This window comes from Calonectris borealis, chromosome 10 (genome assembly GCF_964195595.1).
Source record: "Calonectris borealis chromosome 10, bCalBor7.hap1.2, whole genome shotgun sequence".
NCBI classification, from domain to species: Eukaryota; Metazoa; Chordata; class Aves; order Procellariiformes; family Procellariidae; genus Calonectris; species Calonectris borealis.
This window is the reverse complement of record NC_134321.1, coordinates 2,467,641-2,492,986: the sequence shown is the minus strand read 5'-3', so window position 1 is coordinate 2,492,986 and position 25,346 is coordinate 2,467,641. Positions and strand designations below refer to the sequence as shown.

Below are 25,346 nucleotides of genomic sequence, written 5' to 3'. Positions count from 1 at the left end.
AAATTAAGTGAAACAAAACCAGTAAGTCATGGTAAGTCAATCACACCCAAGCTTATCTAAGTTTATATGAAAATATTTTCATTTCTGTAATCAAACAACAACCAACCTGATGTCCCTTAGAGGTAGATTCTCAGCTGGTGTCAATTGTCACAATTCTCCTGACCTCAATGAAGGTAGGAATCTTTATATCACCTAAGATCCACTTCTCACTGTTTTTAGAGAGGCAAATCACAAACAATCATTTAAATAGTTCAACAACTATTATGTCATTTCTAAAGTGTCTGACTGCTTGGTACAAAAATAGGAAGCATATATATTTTATGAAATATGGCTCTTTTCACCCTTGTATACAAAATATATGCAGACACTGTAAACACAGCGAAAGCTGGTACAACAGCTTAATTGCAAAGGGACAGGTTCTACCACTTCCCCTGAGGAGTCTCAAACTGTGACCCCAGGAATAAAGGCAAACACAATCACTTGTCTCTTCTGAAAATTTAGCTACAATACCTTAGGTATCCAGAGATTCAACTTACGGCTTTTAAGACCAAAAAGTGCCACTGCTCATGTATTCTGGCCTCCTAAAAACCAAAGTCCACTAAATTTTACCAGCTATTCCCTTCGGAAGAACTGCATTTTACTCTATTATATTTCCCAGAAAACAGACTTCCTTCAAAAAGAGATACCAAGTGTAGAATCTCCCTTGGCAGTGAGTACCCCCGAGAAGTGGCTCTGCGAGGCCAAGAATGTTTAAGTGCAGGAAACACGAAGCAACGTGCAAATGGGCAAAGACCCATAAGATACGCTCCACTCCTTGCCTGTTTTCCACTACAGGAGATCTCTGCAGACTGTGCACCCTGCAGTATAGCAAGCAGCAACGGAGCCGAGCAAAGGAGTCAGGAACTGCAAGTCAGCCTGGTCTCCCAGCATGCTGGGGATGCTGGGACGGGCAACGTTAGGAAATGCAGGTAGTAGAGTTTAATTTGTGACTAATGGCTAGGGATATTAGAACTGAAACAATCTGAAACTGCTGGGGTTTGTTATATATGACGTTAGAAATTGCCAAAGTAAGCCCCCACTGCAGGCACTGCAAGCAAGCTAGGGTTTATTTCCCCTTTTTGTTATCTCTTTCTCCTGCATTAAACAATTTGTCTGCTTTGTTTATATTGTCAATAGTACTGTGTGCCAAGTGTGATATAAAAATTTATTCAGAATTTAATTAAGTTTCCAAAGCCACCGGGAAAACAATGGAAAGCGGGCAGATGAAAAGAGGGAAGGAAAAATTCTCATAGTATGAAGTTTGAAGCTCTTTTCCAGTTCTTCCTTTAAAAAAAAAAATCTGAATCTTGGACATGAACTACTTAGTCGGACTCCTTTAACACAGCGTACATCCTTCTAAGGTGACCGAAATTAAAATTCAAGCCACCAGAAACAAGCTCAAGTGCATTTCATGATCACAGGCTTGTGTATTTGTTTATATCCTGGAGTCATTTTGAAAATATCTCCTCAAAACAGGCTAAGCCTGGAACACCAGCATCTTCATTCAAAAACCAAAATTACAAAGCATTGTGAGAACAAAACTGAAGGGCAGCTGCCTCTAATCAATACTACCAGTTTTCTATTTTTAAAGCTTGTGATGCATTTAGTAAAAGAAAGCCAGCAGTCAGATTCTGATTTCTGTTATAGGGGGTAATCCAGCGTAACCCAACAGAAATCAGCGTAGCTGCTCTGCATTTATACCAGCATGAAATTCAATCAAGTTGACTCCCCCAATAAAGAGGGGGGAAGAAACCTGGTGGGGAGGGGGGAAATATAAGAATATTTCAAATACACAGCTCAAAGGACTGCTCAACTAATTATTCACAGTAATGAAAGAAAAGGTCTTTCAACCATAACAGAAAACAACCTAAATCATACTAAGATTATGCAACAGAACTGCAGGAAACACAAAGTTTTGAAATGACATAGTGAAGAATCCAGGAGCAAACTCAGATAAAAGGCCACATTAAGAAGTAGATCCTACGCAAAAAAAAAAAAAAAAATTATCTGGTTTTGTTACTTTCTATAAAAATCTTGTCAGAGTCTTTTCACTGGAAGGAAAGTGTCTATGTCAGAGAAAGAGAGAGGAACAGAGAGAAGCAGATCTGAGTCAGGGGAACAAAAGCAGATCAGTACAGTAGAAACAAGTCAGCAGCCAGTCCCAAAACAGTCTGGCACACAATAAAACGTACCAGTAATTACCAGCTTCTGAACAGACTTCGGTGAGAGACAGTGGAAGAGCTGCAGATGAGATGAACAGATGGAAAGACAAAGTCAATCAGGAATCAAAATACACAGTTCCAGCAAGGAGAATCTCCACCAGTGTACGTTTTGCAGTCTTTATTTCTGTAACTAGGTCAAGTGATTTTTTTTTACCACTTAACTGCTGTCTGCAGTAAAAAGTTCTGAAGTGAGAAGGATGGATCCCTAAGAACCCCCAAAAAATATTTTAAGCATGTATGGAAAATAAAGACATGGATGAATATACTCATGTTGAAGCCCTTTAAACAAGGAAGCACAGCAAAGACACACAGTTAATTCCAGCAATGTAAACAAATCACAGTTTGTGGCATAAAATTTAACCAAGGTACAGAACAGTGCACTCCATGAGAACATATGGAAGGGGATAAAATACAAAATGCTTTTCAGAATGAGCCGGGGGGGTGGGGGGGATAAATAAAAAAAAAATTATATACAATGCTGACAGCGAAAAGCCTTTGTAATTGCACTGAGTTTTCTTATCAACAGGAATTCCTTTTCCCCCCTTAATCATAAAGTTTCTCAATACTCTGCTATCAAAACAAATTTGTGATGTTAATAATAATACACTTTATCCATTAGCATTCCATGACCACAGGTTTGTAAACATATCAACTAAAAACTCAGGAGCAAACTAATGGGTTGTTCAGGTAAGTGTACAAAATCTAGTCAACTACTAAATAATCCAAAACATTTCAGCTAATACTATGCAGACATCATCAACAAAAGGCTTTCTCCCTATTCTACCCTGCACACTCAAATCATTCAAATGCTGCAATACTGGCATATGTGTAGATAATCCTGAGCAGGGACAATTCTGAATGCTAAGCAACAGTTTATTTTGACTGAGTGGGAACACAGATTGGCTATTGTACACAAGTTTCCATGTGATAATGCACAACAGCCTCAGCATGCTTTTTGGCACAAGACATGGTTCACCATTTCCAAGAAGCAAGAATTTAGTCAATATTTGATCTAAAAACCCCTGAACACCACAAGAATTACAAAGATGCTTAATGCTGAAGATTATGTTCCCTCTTCTGCAAAACCAGGCCTAACCAAAAGCCTGCTGATGTCAATGGAAGGACTCCCACTGCCTTCACTGGTGTTTGGCTAGAACACAGAGGGGAAAAAATAGCACTGCTGGAGCCCAGGGGTAAGGAGAACCATGGCAGACACAGACTTGATTGCTCTGCTCTAGCTGTGGCAGTTCAGCCAGAAGACTGGGATGGACTCAGAAGACCCGAGTCCCATGCCGCATCCTGCTAGGCAATCTTTGATGAGTCATTTGTCCTCTGGACCTCACTTCTCCAGTCCTTCACTCACCTCTTTTGTAAAGTTCTCCAAGATCTCCTGATCTGGTTGGAATAAACAAAAAGCACAGCACATTGAAGCTCCACTGGCCTCTGCTGACACAGATCAAGGTCCAGACTTCTCTGGACTTTTGTTCAGAGTTTAGCTTCCCGCTTTTATATCTTGTTGGCCAAGAACCAACTTCTGGTCTCCCTGCCAGCCATCTGCAACATTGCTGAACTGAGACACAACCATGATTGCAATCATGGCTTTGTAACAGTAACACCAATGCCAGCACCATGAAGGACAGCTGAGTTTAGGTTTATTTATCAAATGGTTATAAATTTTATTCACTCATTACAAAGGTTACTCATTCATTTTCTTCAAGTGAAGAATGTCTTCAGAATGACTAGAGTATTTATCAAAGCTTTTAGACCAATGAAATACAAGAGTAAATGAAAAAATAGACAAGAGTTGCAGTAGGTAAGAAACTTCACATTCACTCAGAAGTACAAATTATAAAAAGCTATGAAATTGGAATAAGAGTATAAAATATTTATTACAGTAAGGAAGACATTAGCTAGCAGTATTGGATTGTATTAAGAAACAGAAAATTTAGACTGAACATTAGGGAACTGTCCTGACAAAGTGCTATTGATTAGAGAAGTAACATCCTACGAAAATGGACGGAGCCTCTTCAACTGACAATTAAAACAATTTTGGACTGAAAAAAAGCCCAGTAAATGTACAAGGGGGAATAATTCAGTAAGAAGATGGTTGTTTTTCCCACAGAAACCAATAGTGTTCAACAGTGCCTACCTCAAATGGTACTCAGGTTCTCTTCCCCTCCTGCCCTCCAATATATGATCTTAACAGCGGCTTAAAAATGCTTTAGTTAAAAAGAAACTCACCAGAGTGCTTTTTATTTACCTTCCATATTCTGAACTACAAAACTATGTATTTTAGAAACATTAGCAAGTTAATCTCAGGTAGGACCCTAGCTGTAGAAGCAGACTGATGAAACCAGGAACATGACATTTAACATCATCTCCCACATGCCGCCAAACGTGGCAAATTCTCCATGTAAACCTACTCCAACACAGTCTTTCTCCAAGCTCAGAAGGAATGAAACCAACCTGACACCTCACCACAGGCACCAGAATGTTTTGTTACAGCCTTGAGTTCATTGTCAGTCTTAGAAGCTTGAAAGAGAGCCACTGCATTACAAATTACAGGCACAAGTGGGTCAGGTGAAGACCAACTTCTCATACAAGGTGAGTCAGTATCACAGGTCCATTTACACTGATATCTGGAGAGGAAGGAAATTAAGCGCATTACCAGATTTTTCTGCCCCGAGCCCATTACTGATGACTTTCAGGTCATTCATGTGGAACAAGAGAAAGCTCTTGAGAAAGACTTTAATCACCTGAGACAAAATGCAGGTTTTGAACTCCATCACTCTCCTGACCCCACTGCACGCTGGAGCATCTGGAGATCACTCAGGTTTACATCAGCGCTGCCTGCACCCTTCAAGGACGAGTCTTGAGACGAGTAAATGAACAGAGTTGCACCCTGCCTCACACCTTCATCCCCTCGGTCCTTCCTGTGTCACCTCAGCCAAAGCAGGATCACTGTGACTCGTGCAGCAGCAGCTTCCAGCAACTACTCTGCACTTTTTCACTGGCATGTAGTTGGGGTGTGGGGATGGGGGTAGCCCTGAAAGGTAATGGCCAGATCCAGACCTTCTACTTCACACAGAAAGCAGGGAGGAGCTGGATTGCAGAGTGGGCCAAAGTCATTCACAAGAAAGAGGGTTTTGGTGGGCTTTTGTGTTTGTTTTTGAACCTTTGTCTGCTTAACATACCTGTGAAAATGATGCCTGCAAACTCCTGCATCAAGCAGGTCCTGGGCACAGATTACTTACTTAAATACCCAAGAAACTTTCCTAATCTTTGTTTTATACAATTTTTCTATCTCTCGCCAGTCACTGCACTTCCCTTGTTATTCAAAAGTAGCTAGCCAGATACAAGCTATATCTAACAGTTGTTACTGAGAATAGCTGGGGAGAAATGATCAGAATCCAAGGGGAAGCACTTAGCAGAGACGCACACGGGTGCCTGGCTGTACCCTGGTGGATGAGAGGTTCCTGGACCTGCTGGCATCCCCCAACACAAACTCTACAGCTACTCAGGCTGGGGCTCTCTGCTGAGCAAGGTGACACCTGAAACTCACTGACCTGATGACAGAATTCATCATCCACAACCGAAGTAGACAGAAGGAGGGTTACTTATACGCTTAAACTGTTACAGACCCATTGGCAAGGGAGCAAAACGCATGAGAATGTTTGGGGTTACAATGGCATCCTTAAGCAGAAAAGCTAAGGAATGCTGCTGCCAACAGGAGTGTTAGTAAAATAAGGATTTTTTTTTTTAAAAGAAAAAAGCTATTACTGTATGTTTCTTCAGAGGTACCCAAATATATTTTTAGAGGGACAAGAAGGAACATAGTGCTTAGTTGTGGCTACTGTACACAAGTTTCATGGGACATGGTGTAATGGGCATGGTGGTGTTGGGTTGACGGTTGGACTCCATGATCTTAGAGGTCTTTTCCAACCTTAATGATTCTATGATTCTACTTCACAGTCCAGTGCTAGTATCTCAGAAGTAGTCTCAGATTTTAGCAGTGAACGGTACCAACTGAAGAGTTTTCTCTACAAATACTTGCTTTAAAGGGGACATTCTCAAAGAACAGATTTCCAGCTTGAATTTAAGACTTTCACATGCAATGGTGAGGGAGCAAATGCAGCAGGATTACAGCGCAGCACAAACACTAACCTGCAGTGTCATTGGTACAGAATGCAATGCACAACTAGACAACGTGAAATCCACAGTACAATGTTTGATGGCGGGTTAGCTCAGGTCAGGTGATGGTGTTTATTCTGAAGATGAACACCAAGGCTTCACTCACTCCTCACTCCTCAGGGGCTCCTCTTCTAAATCAGAACTCTATCAACGTCAGCAGCCAAACAATTATAATCTACAGACTGCCTCTGACTGACATCAGGAACTAAATTACACTTAGAGGTATAGGAAGGTACAAGCACTGACAAACTATTACAGACTTCACATGCATCTGTCAAATGCAGGCACAACCCACCAAAACAGAACAAAGAAGCCTCTTTCTGACATTGTCTCAAGTCCGTTTGCTACTAACAGTGAAATTGAGCACTGTGCAGCTATCACTCTGATCTCCCACCCACCTTTTCCAAGAAACACTTTGGTATTCGGAAGACAAAAAAGAAGTTTTTCAGTATTAACAGCTCTGTGTTCTGGTGTGCCTAGAATGTCTGAATGTACAACAGAGATTTGAAGAAGTGCTTTCATACCAGAAAGCTTGTCTGTTCTTGTAACTCTGACAAATAAGAGAGATTACCTCTTTCTACAAGCCTTGCCTCACTTGAATATATAGAGCACCTAGTAGAAATACAAGGTGATTCATATTTGGGGGTTTAGGAGTTTTTTTTTTTTTAATATTCCATAGCTAACAGAAATCAGCGTTGCACCACTACTGTCAATGGATCTACATCAGCTGTACACAAGCTGGACATTATGTCAGTCTAAGAGTTGCCTTTGGATTTCTCTTGGAGAGAGACTGAGACACTAAGGCACAGTTTAGAAATCTACTCTGCATGCAGGATGGAAGTGTAACTTTCCAGAGGTGAACAGAGCACAGCAAAGCAGGCCATCGTTTTAACTTCTGCTTATTTTCTTAACCCACAGCATGTAGGAAGTAAGCTGATAAATCATAGAATCATTAAGGTTGGAAAAGACCTCTAAGATCATCGAGTCCAACCATCAACCCAACACTGCCATGCCCACTAAACCATGTCCTTAAGCGCCTCATCTACACGTCTTTTAAATACCTCCAGGGATGGTGACTCCACCACTTCCCTGGGCAGCCTGTTCCAAGGCTTGACCACTCTTTCAGTAAAGAAATTTTTCCTAATGTCCAATCTAAACCTCCCTTAGCACAACTTGAGGCCATTTCCTCTCGTCCTATCGCTTGTTACTTGGGAGAAGAGACCGACCCCCACCTCTCTACAACCTCCTTCCAGGTAGTTGTAGAGTGCAATGAGGTCTCCCCTCAGCCTCCTCTTCTCCAGACTAAACAACCCCAGTTCTCTCAGCCGCTCCTCATCAGACTTGTGCTCCAGGCCCTTCACCAGCTTCGTTGCCCTCCTCTGGACACGCTCCAGCACCTCCATGTCCTTCTTGTAGTGAGGGGCCCAAAACTGAACACAGGATTCGAGGTGCGGCCTCACCAGTGCCAAGTACAGGGGCACGATCACCTCCCTGCTCCTGCTGGCCACACTAGTTCTGATACAGGCCAGGATACCGTTGGCCTTCTTGGCCACCTGGGCACACAGCCAGCTCATGTTCAGCCGGCTGTCAACCAGCACTGGTCTGTTCTAGGAGACGGCACCAAAAAGCTCAGGGAAGAAGGCTCTGTATTGTCATAGCTACTAGATTTTCCTACAATCTTATCCAGCACATTGAGCAGCGTTGCACTGCCATCTCTTGGCAGATGTTTAGATAACAATTTAAGTTGTATACAAGTACAGGAATAAATTGACATTAAAAAGACATTACAAGATATTAAAAAAAAATATATAGACATGTTTCTCTTACTAGCCAAATAAAAACAGACTGAAGCTCTAGGTGAAGAGTCTAGCCTATATCTAGTGTATACACTGGAAATGCAGAGGCAGGAGAAAGCAGTTACTAAGAGTTTCTGATGTACAATATTTACACTCCCTGCAATATGAGTTCTAAGACATCACCAAAATATTTCAACGAACAGCTCCAGAAAACATCATTAGGATTTAAATTTTGACAGCTACCAGTTAAAGAAAAAATTCAGTATTAAGCATGAAAACATATCACCACCCACTGGCGGAAACACTGTCCATACCAATATCTACATGTTCCTAACTCTACTTTCCACATCTATGGTAGGCTAGTCTGGTACTCAAGATGCCTCACTCTCTGCTGCAGATCCCTTTCTCCTCTACACATACACGGTCCATAACATTCCAGTGGCTGAAATTTTTTGGTATACACAAAACAAGGATTGAAATGCAAGTCTCCCTCAACATCAGTAAGTATTTTACCAGAGATATTACAGAGGGAGAATGTGCATGCACAGCAACCTGCTTAAGTTGGGAAGAAGAGTGACTTCTGCTCTGGTTTTGCAAGAAATAGCTCCTTCTCAAAGACAGTGACGTCCTTGTAGAAGGTGAACCTTCTGTGTAGCACCGAGTTGGGTTTCTAAATACCTTTAGAAAGATTTCTAAATACCTTTCTAAATACCTTGGGAAAAGAGGTTCTTTACGTATCTAACTCAGAGCTGTAAAATCTAGTCTAAGTCCCTAAGCAATTTGAGAATTTAGTCATACTGAAATCCAGTGGCACATAGGGAGCTCTTATAAATGTTATCCATAATTTCTATAACTATGTGCAAGTCATCAACTAAAACGTACAATGCAGACTTAAGTTACTCTGCAGTATATGACATCAATAGTCTTGGTAGGCCCAATAGCACATGCAGAGCAACACCCATAAAACAGTCTTCAAGCATTGTTTTCAAGGGAGACAGTGGACAAAGAGTAGTTGAATAACAACTCTTACAAAGCACCAAACCTTGCACCAGTGTAATTTACCATTATTCCATATGAGCAGACAGAAACAATTTGCAGCATTTGAAAGTCTAGCCCATCAAATGTATCTATTTGCAACATGTCATAAAAGAACAGCAGCATGATCTTTTTTTAAAAAAAAAAACACAACACAAAAACAAAAAACCACAGAATTATGGAGTTGTGAACACTGTGCTGAGCTAAACAAGGTCACTGTCTACTTACCTGAGATGCAGTTATACGAATTTGACCTTTCTGTAATAAGTGGTAATTCCAGCAAAAACAACCTTTCAGTTCAGAAGGAAAGGGTAGTAAGTCATGTATCCTGCAGTTGCAGTTTATGATGAGACTCCCAGCCCTAATTTAAAGGTCACCCACAATCCTTTGAAAGCAAGATTGCTTTTCACTTTTTCCACGTTTCATAGAATGTCGTCAGGGCTGACTAGTCCACAATAGCAATACCACGCCGTTGCCTGGCCAAGAAAGAACTTCAGCCTTCCCTTCAGTACTTATCACCTTATTAGGCATGCCAAAATTACCAGCAAGAATGTTAAGAATGTTGGTACAAATAAATAATTTGCTAATCTGTATTACAATGTTTGTATCAGTATTTGCACTCTGGTAACAAGTAGAGGAACTGAAGACCTTACTATGCTAGGTGATCTACATAAAGGTTGGGACTGGACAGTCAGTCTTTGCTTCCCCTTCCCCTGAAGCGGGTCATAAAATATGATGGAAACAGATGGAAGTTTCTCTGGTTTTATTTGGTTGAGTTGGGTTTTTTTTGTTTTTAAACTATTCCGAAATTGATGCTAGAAACATCCTGATTTCTACCAAAATCGCTTATTCTTAGTGGCCATGGCACCAGGAATACTAGCTGCAGCCAATTAATTTTCTTCATTTCTAAGATTACAAAAATATGTGGTCATGAAAACTAATTACAGCTTCTAAATCCACTGTGTTCAAATTAGTTCATGGTTTGCCCTCTGAGAAGGCAAGCAGCTTACCTGCAGCTTTGATAAGCACAGGTCTTCTACCTCTTCCTTATTATTTGACTTCTGTAATTAATGAATGTAATGCTTTCTCAGCCACATGATAAGAGAGAAATAATCATAAATCAAAAAGCACTTAGAGAAATTGGGAGGAAAGGTGAAAAAACAAGCCATGACTGAAAACATGATGTCATATTCAGGAAATACTGTTGTTAAATGCAATACCCCAAGCATACCTGTCAGCTACTAGTTTGTAGATGTTGCCAGTTAAATAATACTCCTGAGGAAGATGCTAACTCCTGTGTCATTCATGAGATAGCTTAACTATGTAACTGTCTCTTTGCTTCTCCAAACTCTTTAAAACAAAAGAGCCAAATGGCATTAAACCCAATTAATGCTAACCTAAAATCAGAGCCGACTATTTCCACAGCAGTTCAACTGCTTTTCAAACAGGAATAGTGTTCACTCCTCCACCTTTGCCGACTCAGCAGTTTGTGATGAGGGCTGTATGCAAAGGATATGTGTCATGGAGGCTAGTGTCAAAGACAGGATTAATGCTGTTCAGTGATAAATTCCTAAAAAGTTAACTTCCTACATGGAGACTCCCCAGCATCACACTGGGATCTTCACATATGTAGTTTTAGATTCGATTTGCATGTCTGGAAATACCCGCTGTGAGATCCTTAATAGAGCTGGAGAACACCCACGGGGAGCTCTTAATCCATGGATGCCAGAGCCTGGAAGCATGCAAAGAGCTGTTTGTGCTTTTAACCTAACCTGAAGAATTTCTTCAAACACTTACTTACCCTAGTAAAGCTCTCTCCAGGGAAGAGCTGGTACTGAAGACAGGTAACAAAAACTCTGTGACCACACAGCACAGGACCTAAGCTAAGGACCTTCTTGAGACAAGAAGGCCGGCTACTCTTTCTCTTCACTGAGCTTGACAAGCTAATTAGTGGGGAAAGCTCCATCATGTCCCTGAGGAACAGCACCTGGCAGAGAAGAGCTCGGGTAGTCTGGTGCAAGGGAAGGAAAGGTTTACCATTATTGATGCACTGGTTCACCAGTACGTCTAGCTGTTCAGCTCGTAAGGGCTATTTCCTTCTTAAAAGGAAACACAAAATAAGATCTGCTGGTTGCTACTTGAAGCAGGTAACCGCTTATTTTTTTCACCATACTGACTGTTGGATTATGCGAACTGCTGCCCTCTGTCGAAAACAAACCCTGCAGAATGGGAATACCGCATGGGGCTTCTTCAACACCCTGAGCTGCCTTACGCTGCAGTGTGGTAGCAAAGCCTAGGGAACCTGCTTTTAATACCTTTATCCACACTTTCACTGATAACAGTGCTGTTGGTATATATGTAACGGACTTGTACAGCACACAACCCCATTGTAGTCTGCTCATTTTATATGGATGAACACTTCAAAGTAGTCAGTGTTACAACAAACAAGGATGACAGCAGGCTGGAAATGACTTAGAAACATATTCAAAACATGTCCTTTTCACAGAGTGCTGCAGATGGTTAAGACCAACATTGCTGACCTTATCAAACAATCCCTGTTCTTCCCCTCCCATACTGATAGCTGCTGTCCCTACTCCCCAGAAGCAGGAAAGAGCAATAAATTGCCAGAGAGCAGAGGATAGCTAATGATGTTCAAAAATTTGGTGATGGTGGTGATTTCAGCTTCTTCCCAGGAAAGGAGCAATTAATTTGTCTGTGTGTATCCCAAAAAATTGTCATGGAAAATTGTTTCTCTAAGTAGACCCTCACTAGGCAAGTAATTTCTGAACCCTCTATAAATCCAGTTACCTGTTTCAGGACTGCTAAGGGGAAAGCAGTATTACAAATGTAGCCAACAAGCAAGATGACATCTAGACAGATTCTTCATATCTTTAAAGTTCTGTACAGAAAATGAATTTTTACTTGCTCAGGTACAGCTCAGCTCCAACTCTTTCTTTTTTATTCCCCTTTTTTCTGCTTTGGAACCTGCAGGCATCATTCAAGAGCACCACTCCACAGTGCACATTCATGGTCCCAGCTCTAAAGAACTTACAGAGAGAAGCTACAAGGGCTTCTGAGGAGAAACCAGTGGCCAAGGTGTGAACAGAGATCACATTTGCTCATTCACTCCCTGGGCATCCAGGAGGTCATGCCTCCTGCTACCTGGAATTTGCACACACAGAGCTGTCACTTACATCAGACTTGCACATGCTGCAGGGTACAGAATTAGAACATTTCTCAGGGCTCCCAGTTATTTGGATTGCACTTGACTGTAAAGCATTCAGAAAGACTGAGAGGTACTTGAAAAGTTTTATTTCATAAAACATGTAGAAATAGTGTTGCAGAGAACATTATGATAAAAATTGAGATATTACATCAAAATCAACAACTTTGAAAGGTAATTATATTCTAAGCAACTGGAAAGCTACGTAAACTAACATTTTTTTTAGTAAGGCATTATTTCTCTTTTTTTCTTCCTAAATTTTCCTTTAGAAGGAACATTTAGAAAGTTTTAAGCATTATGCCTTTGAGATAAATTGTATTTAAAGGTTACAGTGCAAAACTAGATATCTTCATCCTATACAAGATGGCTTATTAATTGCCCTAGATATGCACATACTCATAAATTTGTTCATATAATTTGATGAGGGGAATTGATTTACTATCACAGTTGAAATACTATATTAAATGCACATAATTCTTTCTTTATACTGCTCCTCCCCTCTTAAAAGCATTCTGTTTGACTGCATGCCATACTGAATTATTATTCTATAATCATCAAGTGATTTATTTAACTGCTACAGCACATGCAGTTAACATTAATCTATATTCTTACTCTAATTTCACCTTTATGTTTTCTGTTGTCATACCAACAAGGAAAAATTATGGATTTCATTTAAACCAAAGTACAGTTATGGAGCAGCAAGATGAGACAAGAGACTTTTTTATTCTCTTGCGACACATCTTTCTAAACAATGCAAATACAAAAAAATGCAAAATACAATCTTTTTGAAAGCACAAATAGTACAGAATCAACAGGTTGAAAACTTTGTAATATAGTAAATATTGCTTGGGGGGAAAAAAAAAAAAAAAAAAACAAAAAAAACCCAAAACCATTTTTATTACTGTCAAACCATTTAATAAAAGAAAGGCTGCAGACCAAGATGCTATGTGTGACAAGAACTGGAAGGACTTGTTCCACAATCCGTCATGCCTGACCCAACATTCGCTGAAGATAAAAATGATTATTCCTGACTCAGCCTTCTATTTTATTCACAAAGCAGTATAGTTTTCCACCAGCCTTAGCTTATGTGCATTTTTAGATGACTTGCGTTCCAACAATTCTTGGGAGATATTAACCAGCAAGATGAAACCTGATTAACACTACAGTCTCAAAGTGCGCTGAGTTCATTTCACATTCAGTGCATGATGAAATGCAGAGCCCTGTGATAACCAAGAACAATAGCTCAACCACTGGTTAACTCATTTCATGTGTTTCTGCATCAGTTTTCTTATCTGTACAAGAAAGGAAACAAAGTTCATCTATCTCTGCAAAGCACTTGGAGATATTTTCATACGCTATGTTATTTAAACACAGCATTTTCCAAGGTCAGTCTTCTCTGCACAGCTAAGGCATACTTAAATAAACTGATCTTCAACTTCCCCCTCTTTGTACCAGACATTTCCATTTACTTATGGAAGATTTAGCCAGCTCATTAGCACACAGCAGGAGACAGTTTCACCAGGCAGGAGCCCCAGGCTCAGGAATGACCCTCAGAAGTCCTGCTTCCAAACTTAGTGAGGGCCAGGTGTGACTCACAGATAATGAGCTCGGCCTTGCAAAAAGCAGGCAGCATGCCAGCCCAACTCCACTGCACAACGCCACAGCAGACTCGCTGCAAAGACTGCAGTCTCTCATCATTTCAAATTCTCAGCCCATAAAGTACTTTAATGTACTTCACAAGCTATAAAGCATAAATGAATTGAGCTGTAAATGGACAAAACCTAGTTTCCCAGCTAAGCAATTAGTAGAGAGTATTAATGTATTCATTATTTTTTTAAAAGACAGTAACAGCAATCCAGTGCATGGAAGGGAATCATACCTGTGGTCAGTCAGATGTTTACGAATAGTACTGAAGTACAAGCAGCACATCTTAAAATAACTACGGACTGGTCTGAGAATGGTTCAAAAGTAGGAAATAGAAAAAGATGTATGCTTTGACTCCCCATCTTCAAATGGCAAACTACTGTGCAGAGAACAAGGGAGCAGGCAGGGGAGCAGCATTCATCACCTGTATGTGGTAGGCAGCTCATACTGCCAGGGAAAAGAAAAAAAAAAAATCTTTACACCTGGTCTTTCCACAATTCTCTGAGCATTTAAAAGCAGACACTGGTATGCAATATGAGATTGCTCATGTCTATATATCCTGCCTAAATACATTGTAAAACATTTATATTCTACTGTTTTACTACTAAAAACCAATAAACTGCAAGTGTCACAAATAAAAAAATCTGGTTGTTTGTAATGAGTCTTCCAGCCATGAACGCATGTGAACAAAACCCTAACAGAATGTGTACATTTTATCTTATCTGCCTAGCCAAGACCACATGGGGAAAGAACCACCACCTCAGTGTCTAGACACTAGGCTTTAAACTTGACTAGCCTTAGAACATTGTCACTCTACTCCACTTAATGGGATATTGATTTTTTATACTTCACTCTCTGCAAATCAGTATTCTAATAGATGCACAATAGACTGGCAGAAGGATAGAGCGTACATGCCCACTAACCTGATGGAGATGATTATCCAGAAATGAAGGTCAAATCAAAGGAAAATTTAAACCTGACATGAGAAGAAGAGCAGCACAAAGAGAAGAGTCTGTAAGCAAGGGCATAAAAAAAAAAGTATCTAAGATTAACTAGAGAAGCAAGAAGAACAACCTAAAGAGAGCATGGATAAGGCAAGTAACAAACTCTCAACCTGGGAATGATAGACTAAAGTCCCTTTGGACTGCCTGCACTCAATGCCACAAAGCACTTCAGGTCTCCTGCAGGAAACATCTCCAGTGCATCACACAGGATATGTACTTCCTTTTAAAGTAAAGTAGCAAGTTTAAATATCTGAGAACTATCTGAACAGCCTATTCAGAAGAAAGTCAGACAGAAACCATGTGCAATGTAAAATAAAATACTTAAAAGGAATACCTTATTCCTCCTACGGAACCTATCTCTGGAAACTAGAAAGCCAAAGGGAGCCTTCAAACAAGCTCTTTGAGCAAAAGGTGCCTTCTGATCGTGTCTTTCTGGTGCAGGCAGCGAACAACTTTTTAGGCTATGGAATTTAGAGTTAAGGTGACCATCTTGCATGGCTATTAACTTGCTGGTGTAGCTTAAGGCAAGCTTGAGACAGAAAATACTCCAATGGTCCAGTCAAAAGGAAGACGAGTGCAAGAGCATTCCTGGGGCAGAATTCCCCATACGCTGGTGCACTGGGAACTGACTGAGTGGAAATCCCACTGAAAACCACCTCAGGGGTTACAATGGAAGCCAAGCTGCAATAAGCCCAAAGTGCACTCTCCCTGCAAATAAGGCAAACCTCACACCAGGCTACACAAGGAGGAACACAGGTCCACGGGAGTTATTAATGCTTTCTACTTGGCACGATGAGGTAGCAATGCAAGCTGTGACCAGTTTTGGGCCCTCCAGCTCAAAAGATATGTAGCAAAATTGGAGATGATCCAGCAAAGGGCTACCAAGATGGTCAGGAGACTAAGCATATGACCAGTAGGAAAAGCTTGAGAGACATATGCTTGTTTATTCCAACAAGTAGGACACTACGGGGTAATCTAAAGGAACACTATGAAGAGTAATTATGAAGATGACAGAGTCAAACTCTTCTCAGTAGTGATAAATAAGGCATTAAGGCAAAAAACTGCAGCTAGGGAAGTTCAGGTTTGACATTTCTAAAAAGCTCTCACTGGGAGGCTGGTACAGCCCAGAACCTGGTACCCAGAGAGGCTGTGAAATCTTAGACCTTCCAGAAGTCAGCTCAAGAAAGCCACAGCTGACTTGATCGAGTATTGGCAACACTCCCAGTTGAAGAAAGGGTTGCACCACACCACCAGAGTTCCCTTCCAACCGACACTACCGATGATGACACTATGAATACTTGAAATCACTGTATTATGTAACAATCACTTGAGATTTCTTAGTGTCCACCACATTGACATGAGAAAGAAACCTCTTAGAAAAAGCTTCATTGATTCCAGGGCCTTCTGCCTACCAGAAAAGACAAAAAGCTTTATATGTAATTTCTCCTAGGCTAGGATTATGCCCTGTTTCCTGAGCACAGCTCCCTTACTTGCAGTCTGATGAGTCACAGGTTCACACACACCCCTGAGCTCCACCACCTTGTTACAATATACAGTATCAGCCACGAAAATTCAGTGAAATGAGATGAAGACAGCTCTCAAATGAACTCACTGTTCCAGGCAGAGTTAACCTTCCAAACTCCAATTATCAGATGGATATTAAGAAATCTGAGAAACTGCAGAGAACAGTCAGATTAATGAGCAAAAAGCATTATTTATATAGGTAGAAAAACCACCAGCTATATGCATGCAATGTATCAAAGGAAAATGATTCGTACAGTCTCATCCTAAAGACAGCACAGCATGTTGCAAAGAAGTTCACAGCTGCACCAGGTGCCTTAGTTCAGCATCACAAAGTTCACATACAGTTCACTCTTTCAGCTCCATTTTAAGCTTTCTTTCAACAACAATTTTACTGAACAAATTAAAATGAGCTTTCATCAATTTTTCTCCCAACCTGGACATCTCAACAGTTCAACCCATTCATAGCTCAATACAATAGAAGCCCTGGGTGGGAGAACAAGGAAGAGGAAAACACTGGATTTTCCATGACCTTTTGCTGATTTCCAAAACCCTGTCTCCTGTACATGTAAGCAATCTGTTTCTTTTACTACAGAGTAATGACTCATTACTTCTGCCATTTAAAAATGGAAAAGAATTCCATCTGGCACTAAGAATTAGCAGCCAAATTATGTGTGTCTTGATCTAAAGGTCAATTTGGTAATAACAGAAAGCCCTAAACTAAAAAAACAAAGTGTATTTTAATATCTCAACATTTCAGCATCTATCTCATAAAACTGATCTACCACCTTCCCCACAATGAGAAGTGCTCACAGGATGAAAGCATCAACCCCAAGAAGGCAGGGCTCACAGGCATCCACAAGAAGCAGCTGTACTGCTGCTTGGGTGCACAAACTGAGAGTGACAGGCTTATTTAAAGCCTTCCACCATTTTCATACCATTCAGTTATGAAGTGCTGATGCTACAGGTACGTTTCCTTTACATTCACAGCAGCATACACTGATTCAAGGTTTAAACTGAACAAAGTCTTCCCCAAAATTATACTGGTCAGATACTGGGAGGCACTGACCTCCCAGAAGTTCCTCCTCCATACCTTCCCTTCTCCTACAGGTCAAGTGCAATCCTAAACAACCCTGTTCATTGTCTTCCTATCAATTCTGATAGCCCATTAACTTTCCAACCCACAGAAACTTCACCGTCCAGGCTCACCTGTACCTTTCCTTCTGTTGCTCAGCTCCTCTTCACACGCATGAGGAAGGGGACACAATAGGTGAAGACTCTCCATTTCCTGGATGATGCATAAAAAGGGATCAGAAAAGTCACGTCAATAACCACCACATGGAAAGAGAGACACAAATAATATCTTGTTGGAGGGGCACAGAGCACGCTTCAAGGATTTCTGTCTCTCAAGTACGAGGGACTCATTTCTGGATGTGGTAATTGATTTCAAAAGGAAAACACATGGTTCACACAAAGGGAAAAAGGAGGTGAAAAGATGGCAAGAGCTTCCTCAACCTTAGGCCTCAAAACATCCGACCCAAGGGGCAAATACAAAAGCTAGCAGAACCGCCAGCATCCGAAGAACACAATCCTGACTCTTTTTTCCCAGCCACAGCTCAGTTTGCTGTTCACAGAGAAAAGATGAGGCGAGATCAATTCTGACTGCTCTATTCCCATCATGCTGCATAGAAGCAATTTTGTCATGATTGCTTTAGAAGAACATCATATACAGTACTGGCAAGGCCTCCCAGATCAAGCCAGAGATGGGTTCCATGGATCCCCATCTCCCTTCATCCAGAAAACTAATTTGGCTGAACTATCTCCTGACAAAGTAGCCAAGGGGAAGATTAGGGCCTTGCTCTGGATCCCTGTAAGTACAAAACCTACCAAATCTTTTTCCATCCGCTGTCTCCACTGCCCAGCTACACCCGTCAGAATTTCTATGCCTTGTAAGATCTGAACACAAGACTCCCCACCCACATTACCAAACACATTAACCTATTTAAAAAAAAAAAAAAGTTAATTAAAAATGTGAACTATCAACTCTCCAGGAAGAATTGGGGGGGAGGGGGGAAAAACCCCAAACAAACCCGAACTCTAATACCTTTAAGATAAGCAAGGATTTACAGTCACATGAAGAATTAAAATAACTCAATAGTTTGTAATTAACATTTAAAATTACTCGGTTTTGAGTACTTTCACATCACAAAAAGCCGCACCGGTTTCTGGAGGTGCAGCCCCGGTCGCAGGGAGTGACCCACGGTGGCAGCCACACCGCCTTCCCCCAGTCCCTGGCCAAGGGCAGCCTCATCCCACGGGCGCACGGCGACGCGGAGCTCCCTTCGCCGCCCAGCCGCTCCGCAGCGAGCGGCCCGGTACCACACTAGCCTCGCTGAGATAAGAAGCGCCACAACATGGCGGCTCCCCGCTAGCGCCAGGCGAGCTCCCGCTCCCGCGCCAACGCTCTCAGCGACCACGGCGCCTGCGCGCCCGCACGCGGTGCGTCACTCCCTCTACCCAACCAAAGAGAGGCTTCGGCCCGGATAACCAATCCCCGCAGGGCCAGGGGGCGGGGCTGGGGCCATGGCGGCCGGGGCGGACCTGAGCGGCGGGCTGGAGGCGGTAGCCGTGGCGCTGTGGCCGCCCGGGGCGGCCCCGCCGGCCTTTCAGGTAGGGCCGGGGGCCGCGGCCGCCCCGGGAGCCGGACGGGGCGGGGAGACTGCGCCCGGGGGACCGGGAGGGGAGGGAGAAGCGGCCAGCGCGGCCCGGGGCGCCTCAGGGAGCCCGCTTGCTGCGCCGTCCCCTCAGAGTGCCTGCCGCCGGCAGCCCCTGCCCGCTCGGGGTAAGGCCCAGCAGGAGGGGCTGGGGGCTCGTTACACCTCCGCGACCAGCCCCTCGGCACTGGCCTCGCTCTGCACTTCAGTTACATATACGTACAATTTTTCTCCCGATATGTGGCATTTTGTAGACTTTAATCGCGCAGTTTAGACGTCACCTTTTAGGAGGAATAAAGCTCTTGCGCTGCAGGGCGTTAGCGTCGGCCCTAGGCTGGGAGTCAGAGTCTGACGGGCTTGGCAGGCGCGTCCTGCTGCACAACCGTCTGACGTGGTTTACAAGAAAAGGTATAATCTAGAAACATAGGACGGTGCTTTAAGCTTTTTTCATACTTTCTCAGGCATAGCCCAGTTTCTGCTGTCTTCTGTGTTACTTGTTGTAAGTCCCAAACGCGTTTCCTGGAAGTACCTTGTTGCCTAGGAGTTTGCTTCAGTGGTATTAGGGAGTCTTTAGAAAACAGAATGAAGAAGCTTCTAGTAAGCCTGGGGGAGAAAATAAAGATGTAATCCAAATAGACCCTGAACTTCCTAAATTGCATGGCGTGCTGATATTTTACAGAAATAGGAATGCTTGTACACAGTGAATGGGAGAACATGGGAACAGATAAGGGACTATTAAAGCTTAGTTTTGAGTAAAGCCAAATGACTGACAAAGCTGATGTTTATGAAGAAAGAAATTTCTGAATGAATTGGCATGTTTCCCAACACCCAGAAGCTACCAGATTTAAGCTACTGTGAAATATAATATTTAGTAGTAGCACATACTCCAGGTTTCTAAATAAAGCTTTGCAAGCTGAATGCTGAGAAGGTAAAAATATACATGTAGCTGTCTTTATATTTTGATTTTCAAACTCAGCAAAGTTTCTATCAGCTTTTATTTTGCGACAGTTCATAGTGCTATAATTATTCACCTGCTGGGGGCATTAGTGTAATTTTGAGAACCTGATTTTCAGCTTGGGTTGTTTGAACGGAACCACATCTGTTCCCGCAGACAGAATTTGGGGCAAAGCAAACTCTCTCTCACGTTTTACCCTGATGATAGAGTAGTTAGCTCAGGTTTTTTTCTAAATATGTAGAGGTGTGCTAGTGCAACACCATCATCACTTTGTAACAGAATTAGAAGGAGCAGGTTTGAATACAACATTTTGAAGAGATAAATGGAAAGCATCTTCATTTTTAACAAAAAGTGGCATTTGAAATTCTGTAACTTAAAATAGCTATCAATTAACCTTATAAGTAGCTTATCGAGTATTTTGGAGGAGGGGAAAATTACGTTAGAGATATTTTGCTATTTCTATAAATAAAAATCTTCTCTAGTAAACTAGATCCAATTAGCTGACATATTTTTCCTGCTTTTTTTTTTTTTCTGGCTAGTACACTATTTTGAGAAATTCAGTCACTAACAGACTATTGATTCTTTTTCAGTCTATATGGAATATCTGATTTGCATTCTTTAAAACGTTTTAGAAAAGTTAGACTTGTAGTCAGAAGAAGTTTACAGGAAAAAGAAGTGTTCATGATTTCAGTTCGTCACATTCAGAGATCAGTCATTGCCAGACACAGACTTCTTAAAAATCCGATAGCCTCTGTGGAAAGAAGCGCTGAAGGTGACAAGGATTTAACTGTTGTTCTCTTCGCAGTATAGCCCAGACAACGTGGCTGGAGCAGACGGAGACATTGACCCCACTGAAATCACCTTTCCCGGATGTTCTTGTCTTACCAGCTCCTGTGTGGTTCACGTGTGCTCCTGTCTTTGCCATGGTGAAAATTACAACAGTTTGTGCCTCAGGCCTACAGACAAGGAGGAGGAGTACGCCAGGCCTGTTTTTGAATGCAATGCCATGTGCCAGTGTGGCGAATCCTGTCAAAACAGGGTTGTTCAGAGGGGTTTGCAGTTCAGACTTGAGGTATTCAAGACTGAGAAGAAAGGGTGGGGTCTTCGCACGCTGGAATTCATAGCTAAAGGAAGATTTGTTTGTGAATATGCTGGTGAAGTTTTAGGCTTTAATGAGGCACATAGAAGAATTCAGGCCCAGACGTCAAAGGATTCGAACTACATTATAGCGGTGAGGGAACACCTCCATAGTGGTCAGATAATGGAGACTTTTGTTGACCCTACGTACATTGGTAACATCGGCAGATTCCTGAATCATTCTTGTGAACCAAATTTATTTATGGTGCCGGTTCGAGTTGACTCAATGGTGCCTAAACTGGCACTTTTTGCAGCTACTGATATTTCTGCTGGAGAGGAACTTTCATATGATTATTCTGGAAAATTCCATAATTTACCAATAAGCAATAGAGAACAAAAACCTTTAGAGGAAGATAACAGATTGAGAAAACCTTGCTACTGTGGTTCCCGCACATGTGCTTCCTTCTTACCTTGGGACAGCTCCCTCTTTTCCACACCGGACACTTGTTCAGGGAGCTCTCCATAGCTTTTCAGTCCCTAAGCATACCTAACAAATATAATTTTCTCTGGTAGTTAAATAAAACTCTGATTGTATATTCCACCAAGGAAGCACATGTGGTTTTGGGTAGCAGCTAGAAGACAGGATTTTGAGAATAACTTCATGTAACACCCTAGAGACTGTTTTCGAGGTGGATGGTATGATACGAGGGAGCATTGGAGCTTCAAGATGTTCCAAAATCAGTTACTAAGCCAGGCCTAGTGTTTTTTTCTTTATTTCTTCTGACAGCTTGCTGTATGATTAAGCACCTCTCTCAATCAGTACCTTTGAGAAAGAATGAACTTGAACATTGGTACACAGAAAGGACATGTGATAACGAGAAGTGTCACTGAAAATTACACAAGAGAATGAGACCAAGGAATGCTGACATTTGCAAGAAGGGCATTAGGTTTCTTAAATCCCATTAAAATAATATTTTTTTTTTTAAATTACTTGCTGTAAATTTTTTTTGTTCCACAAAACATAAATAACTAATTATTATTGATGTAAAAAACTTGCCCAGAAAGATTAGCCTGAATGCTTCGTACCCCCCCACTTTCCATCTCCAGTCACATCTAGCTACATACCAAAATCTGGTTTTAAGTGACGAGTTCCGTTTCATTACCATTTAGCTTCTGCGTAAACAGCGCAGTACTGCAGGCTCTGAGGAGTACAATCATCCCATCTTTTTAAATCACATCTATCTCAAGGCTCATCTAATAAGATTTCTGCAATAATAGCAAACAGCATGTCCATGTTACTTTCAAGCACTGTTATTACATGCTCAGGAAGCAAATTCAGACTGCAGTCTAAAGCAGTTTGATGCTGCTATTCTGACTTCTGAAATGGATTATAGCAGGAAACAGAAAAGTACTGAACAACAACAAATTTGTGCTTTTATGTTGTTGAACAGCTGGCAGATATGTGAGCATTCCTTTCAGCTACTAAGTAGTTTGTTTCCATTATCACTACAGAGCCAAACAGTATTAAGCAAGGCCTGTCCTTTCCCAGCAGAGGGAGAAGGTCTTCATCGTTCTTGTACAGCTCTAACCAGTGCACGCTGCCTTACTGAGCGTCTGCTTACACCAGGGGTACACGAGAGAGCTTACCAGATGGGGTACGTTCTGCAACTGCGCGTGACTTCACTTCCTTTCTAGAATGATCAAATTAAGGAAGCTCCAAACAGGCTTGTTTTGAATTTCCCCCTACTTTGATATACAAGTCAGATAAACTACAATGCTGCTTTTTACAGTCATGCCACAGTGCTCCATCAGCGGGAGCACTGGCTTATTTGCTCTGTACAGTTTGATCTTTAATGGTATTCATTTGACCTTTGACAAAACATACACACATAAGGTAGCACATCTGGGGGGGATCTGCTGTTCTGCAGGCCATTAGCAACTTCTCTTTTTTTTTTTCCTAATTAAAAAAACAACTTTGATTTGAACCTGAAAGATTAACCTGATACTGACAAGGGATAAAGGACATTTTGCTGCTTTTAATTTGCTATTTGCTAAATAAAATCTTACTTTGTGTTTACTTATACCTCCTAGATAAACATCAGTGTTAGTTTCTCTCCTTTAAACATACACCTTCATGCTTCCATTATGAAGATGAAGAACTGCTGTTGAGATTTACGTACAGCTGTGGTTTTAAAGATTACCACATGATTTCTCTTAGGGTTAATCATTAAGTGTCACTTCTGTCAATACAGAAAGCTTCCAAAGGATTTCAGCTGCTTGTCAAAAGTAATTTACAAGCCAAGTGGCCATTAACTTCATTCCTTGCCTGATTAAGGCTGCCTGCTTCTGCAGAAGAGAAATTCTCCAGATCCCGTAACTGGGAATGCACACTGCACTAGATGCCAGAGTGCAGCTTAGGTTGCAAGGTCTCGTGTCCTATGTAGAGGCTTATCTGGTTTTCTTCCCCCAAAGGGCGTTGCGCCAGCCACCCAGCCACCTTCAGCCTGCAGGACTGGAGGGCTGGGAGCGGATGATCCAATCTGCTTCCTCTTTCCCTCCTGGAAAAAGTTTCAGGGCTAGTTTTATACCATCTGTATTCCTGTTCCTCGAGATGGGTTTTCAAGATGACGGCACTGTTTGCTAGCTTCCTGTTATGACTATGTACTTGGCATGATTTTGAGTAGTTAAGGAAGCATAGATTCAAAAAAAATAACCCCAAAACACAAACCCCCAAACACTGTTAGCAATATTTAGTCCTTGCATCACCAGCCTTAAACCAGAGAACAGCCGAGCCTTCCATCTCTCTGCAATCCTACCCTTCCAGTGCCAGCCAGCTGGTGCTGCTTCTAGCAAGTGAACTGAGTATCAATTACATGGTTAGAACAAACTTCCACAGCATGGAACAACAAGAGAGCGTCGTACTGTTGAGAACAGTCAGCCACATGAACGGCCTTGCAAGAACATGAAATAATATGTTGTCATTGAGTTCTACACCATCACGGCAATTGTTAGTGGCCTTTTTCCATAGAGCGTGTGCTTTATACTCCACTATGCCTTAGCACTACAGCTGCCTGAGGGTGTGGAGCAAAACCCTACTAAAAAGAAAAAAATCCTCTTACAAGGGACTAAAAAAGAAAATAGACCCTTGTTTCTACCTGCTGCATTTCTGTTCACTTTTTCCTTCAGGTTCCTTTTAGCTTCAGAGTCCCAGTCTACCACTTCACAGGTCAGTGTGCTCTTTCACATGGATCCGATCTAACAGCTCAAAAGACTCTCAGCTCTGTGTAATCCTCCCTCCTTCTTTCTACTCTCAAAGTGCAGTAACGATTACCAATATTTCAGTATTCCATACTCGCTCAAGCTTGGAGGTTTACTTTCCCATTGAAATCTGATCAGATTAATTCCCGGACATTTAATGAAAGATCTTGTAATGAAATACAGTAACCATTATCCAAACAAAAGCAGCATGAGTGGGACACACTCCACCATCTCTGCAGAAGACGAGGAAGACTTTCCTCCATGTGCCACCCACAGCACAATGAGCACTGAGTGACATATACCTGATGGTGTGGCATCATGAAGCTGTTTATTTAAATAAAGTCATAAGAATTTTCCAATTTATGGAATTGTGTGTGTATTTTTATCAAGTATTTTTTCCACAATAAAAAACCCAAATCAGCTCTAGGCAAAGTATATTCCTTCTTGTGGCAGAAGGATAGAAGGAACCTTTCCCTATTACTCTTAGCAAAATAGATGGTTTTAATGCATAGATTTTAATTAAACATTTAATGCTGGTAAGGCAGTCTTTACCACACAAAATATTTGCCACAGTTTTTATCGTGCTTATGTGAGTGCCAAGTCCTAGTGGTGTATTCTGGAATCGTTTTTTTCTGCTTGCGAGAATTACCTTTCCCCACCTGCGGCG

General features: G+C 41.6%; 1 protein-coding gene and 1 long non-coding RNA gene across 4 annotated transcripts in view; one reads left to right on the top strand and one right to left on the bottom strand.

Annotated features, from left to right (window-relative positions):
* The window catches only part of LOC142086079 (uncharacterized), a 65,064-nt gene extending 45,881 nt beyond the window's left edge, over positions 1-19,183 (bottom strand). For 2 of the 3 annotated variants that reach the window (XR_012674963.1, XR_012674962.1), the window contains exons 1-2: positions 18,766-19,183; positions 17,885-17,952 (exon numbers count right to left, since the gene is read on the bottom strand). This is a non-coding gene — a long non-coding RNA (uncharacterized LOC142086079). Of the gene's footprint in view, positions 1-12,182; positions 13,512-17,884; positions 17,953-18,765 lie in introns of those variants that run through there. The other variant, XR_012674961.1, reaches the window with a different exon arrangement.
* A 48-nt stretch (positions 19,184-19,231) lies between these two features.
* LOC142086078 (histone-lysine N-methyltransferase SETMAR) lies at positions 19,232-22,927 on the top strand. Its single transcript, XM_075158594.1, has 2 exons — positions 19,232-19,345; positions 21,150-22,927. Exons 1-2 carry the CDS (start codon positions 19,259-19,261, stop codon positions 21,945-21,947), a joined length of 885 nt encoding a protein of 294 aa, XP_075014695.1. The 5' UTR covers positions 19,232-19,258; the 3' UTR covers positions 21,948-22,927.
* Positions 22,928-25,346: the final 2,419 nt, after the last annotated feature.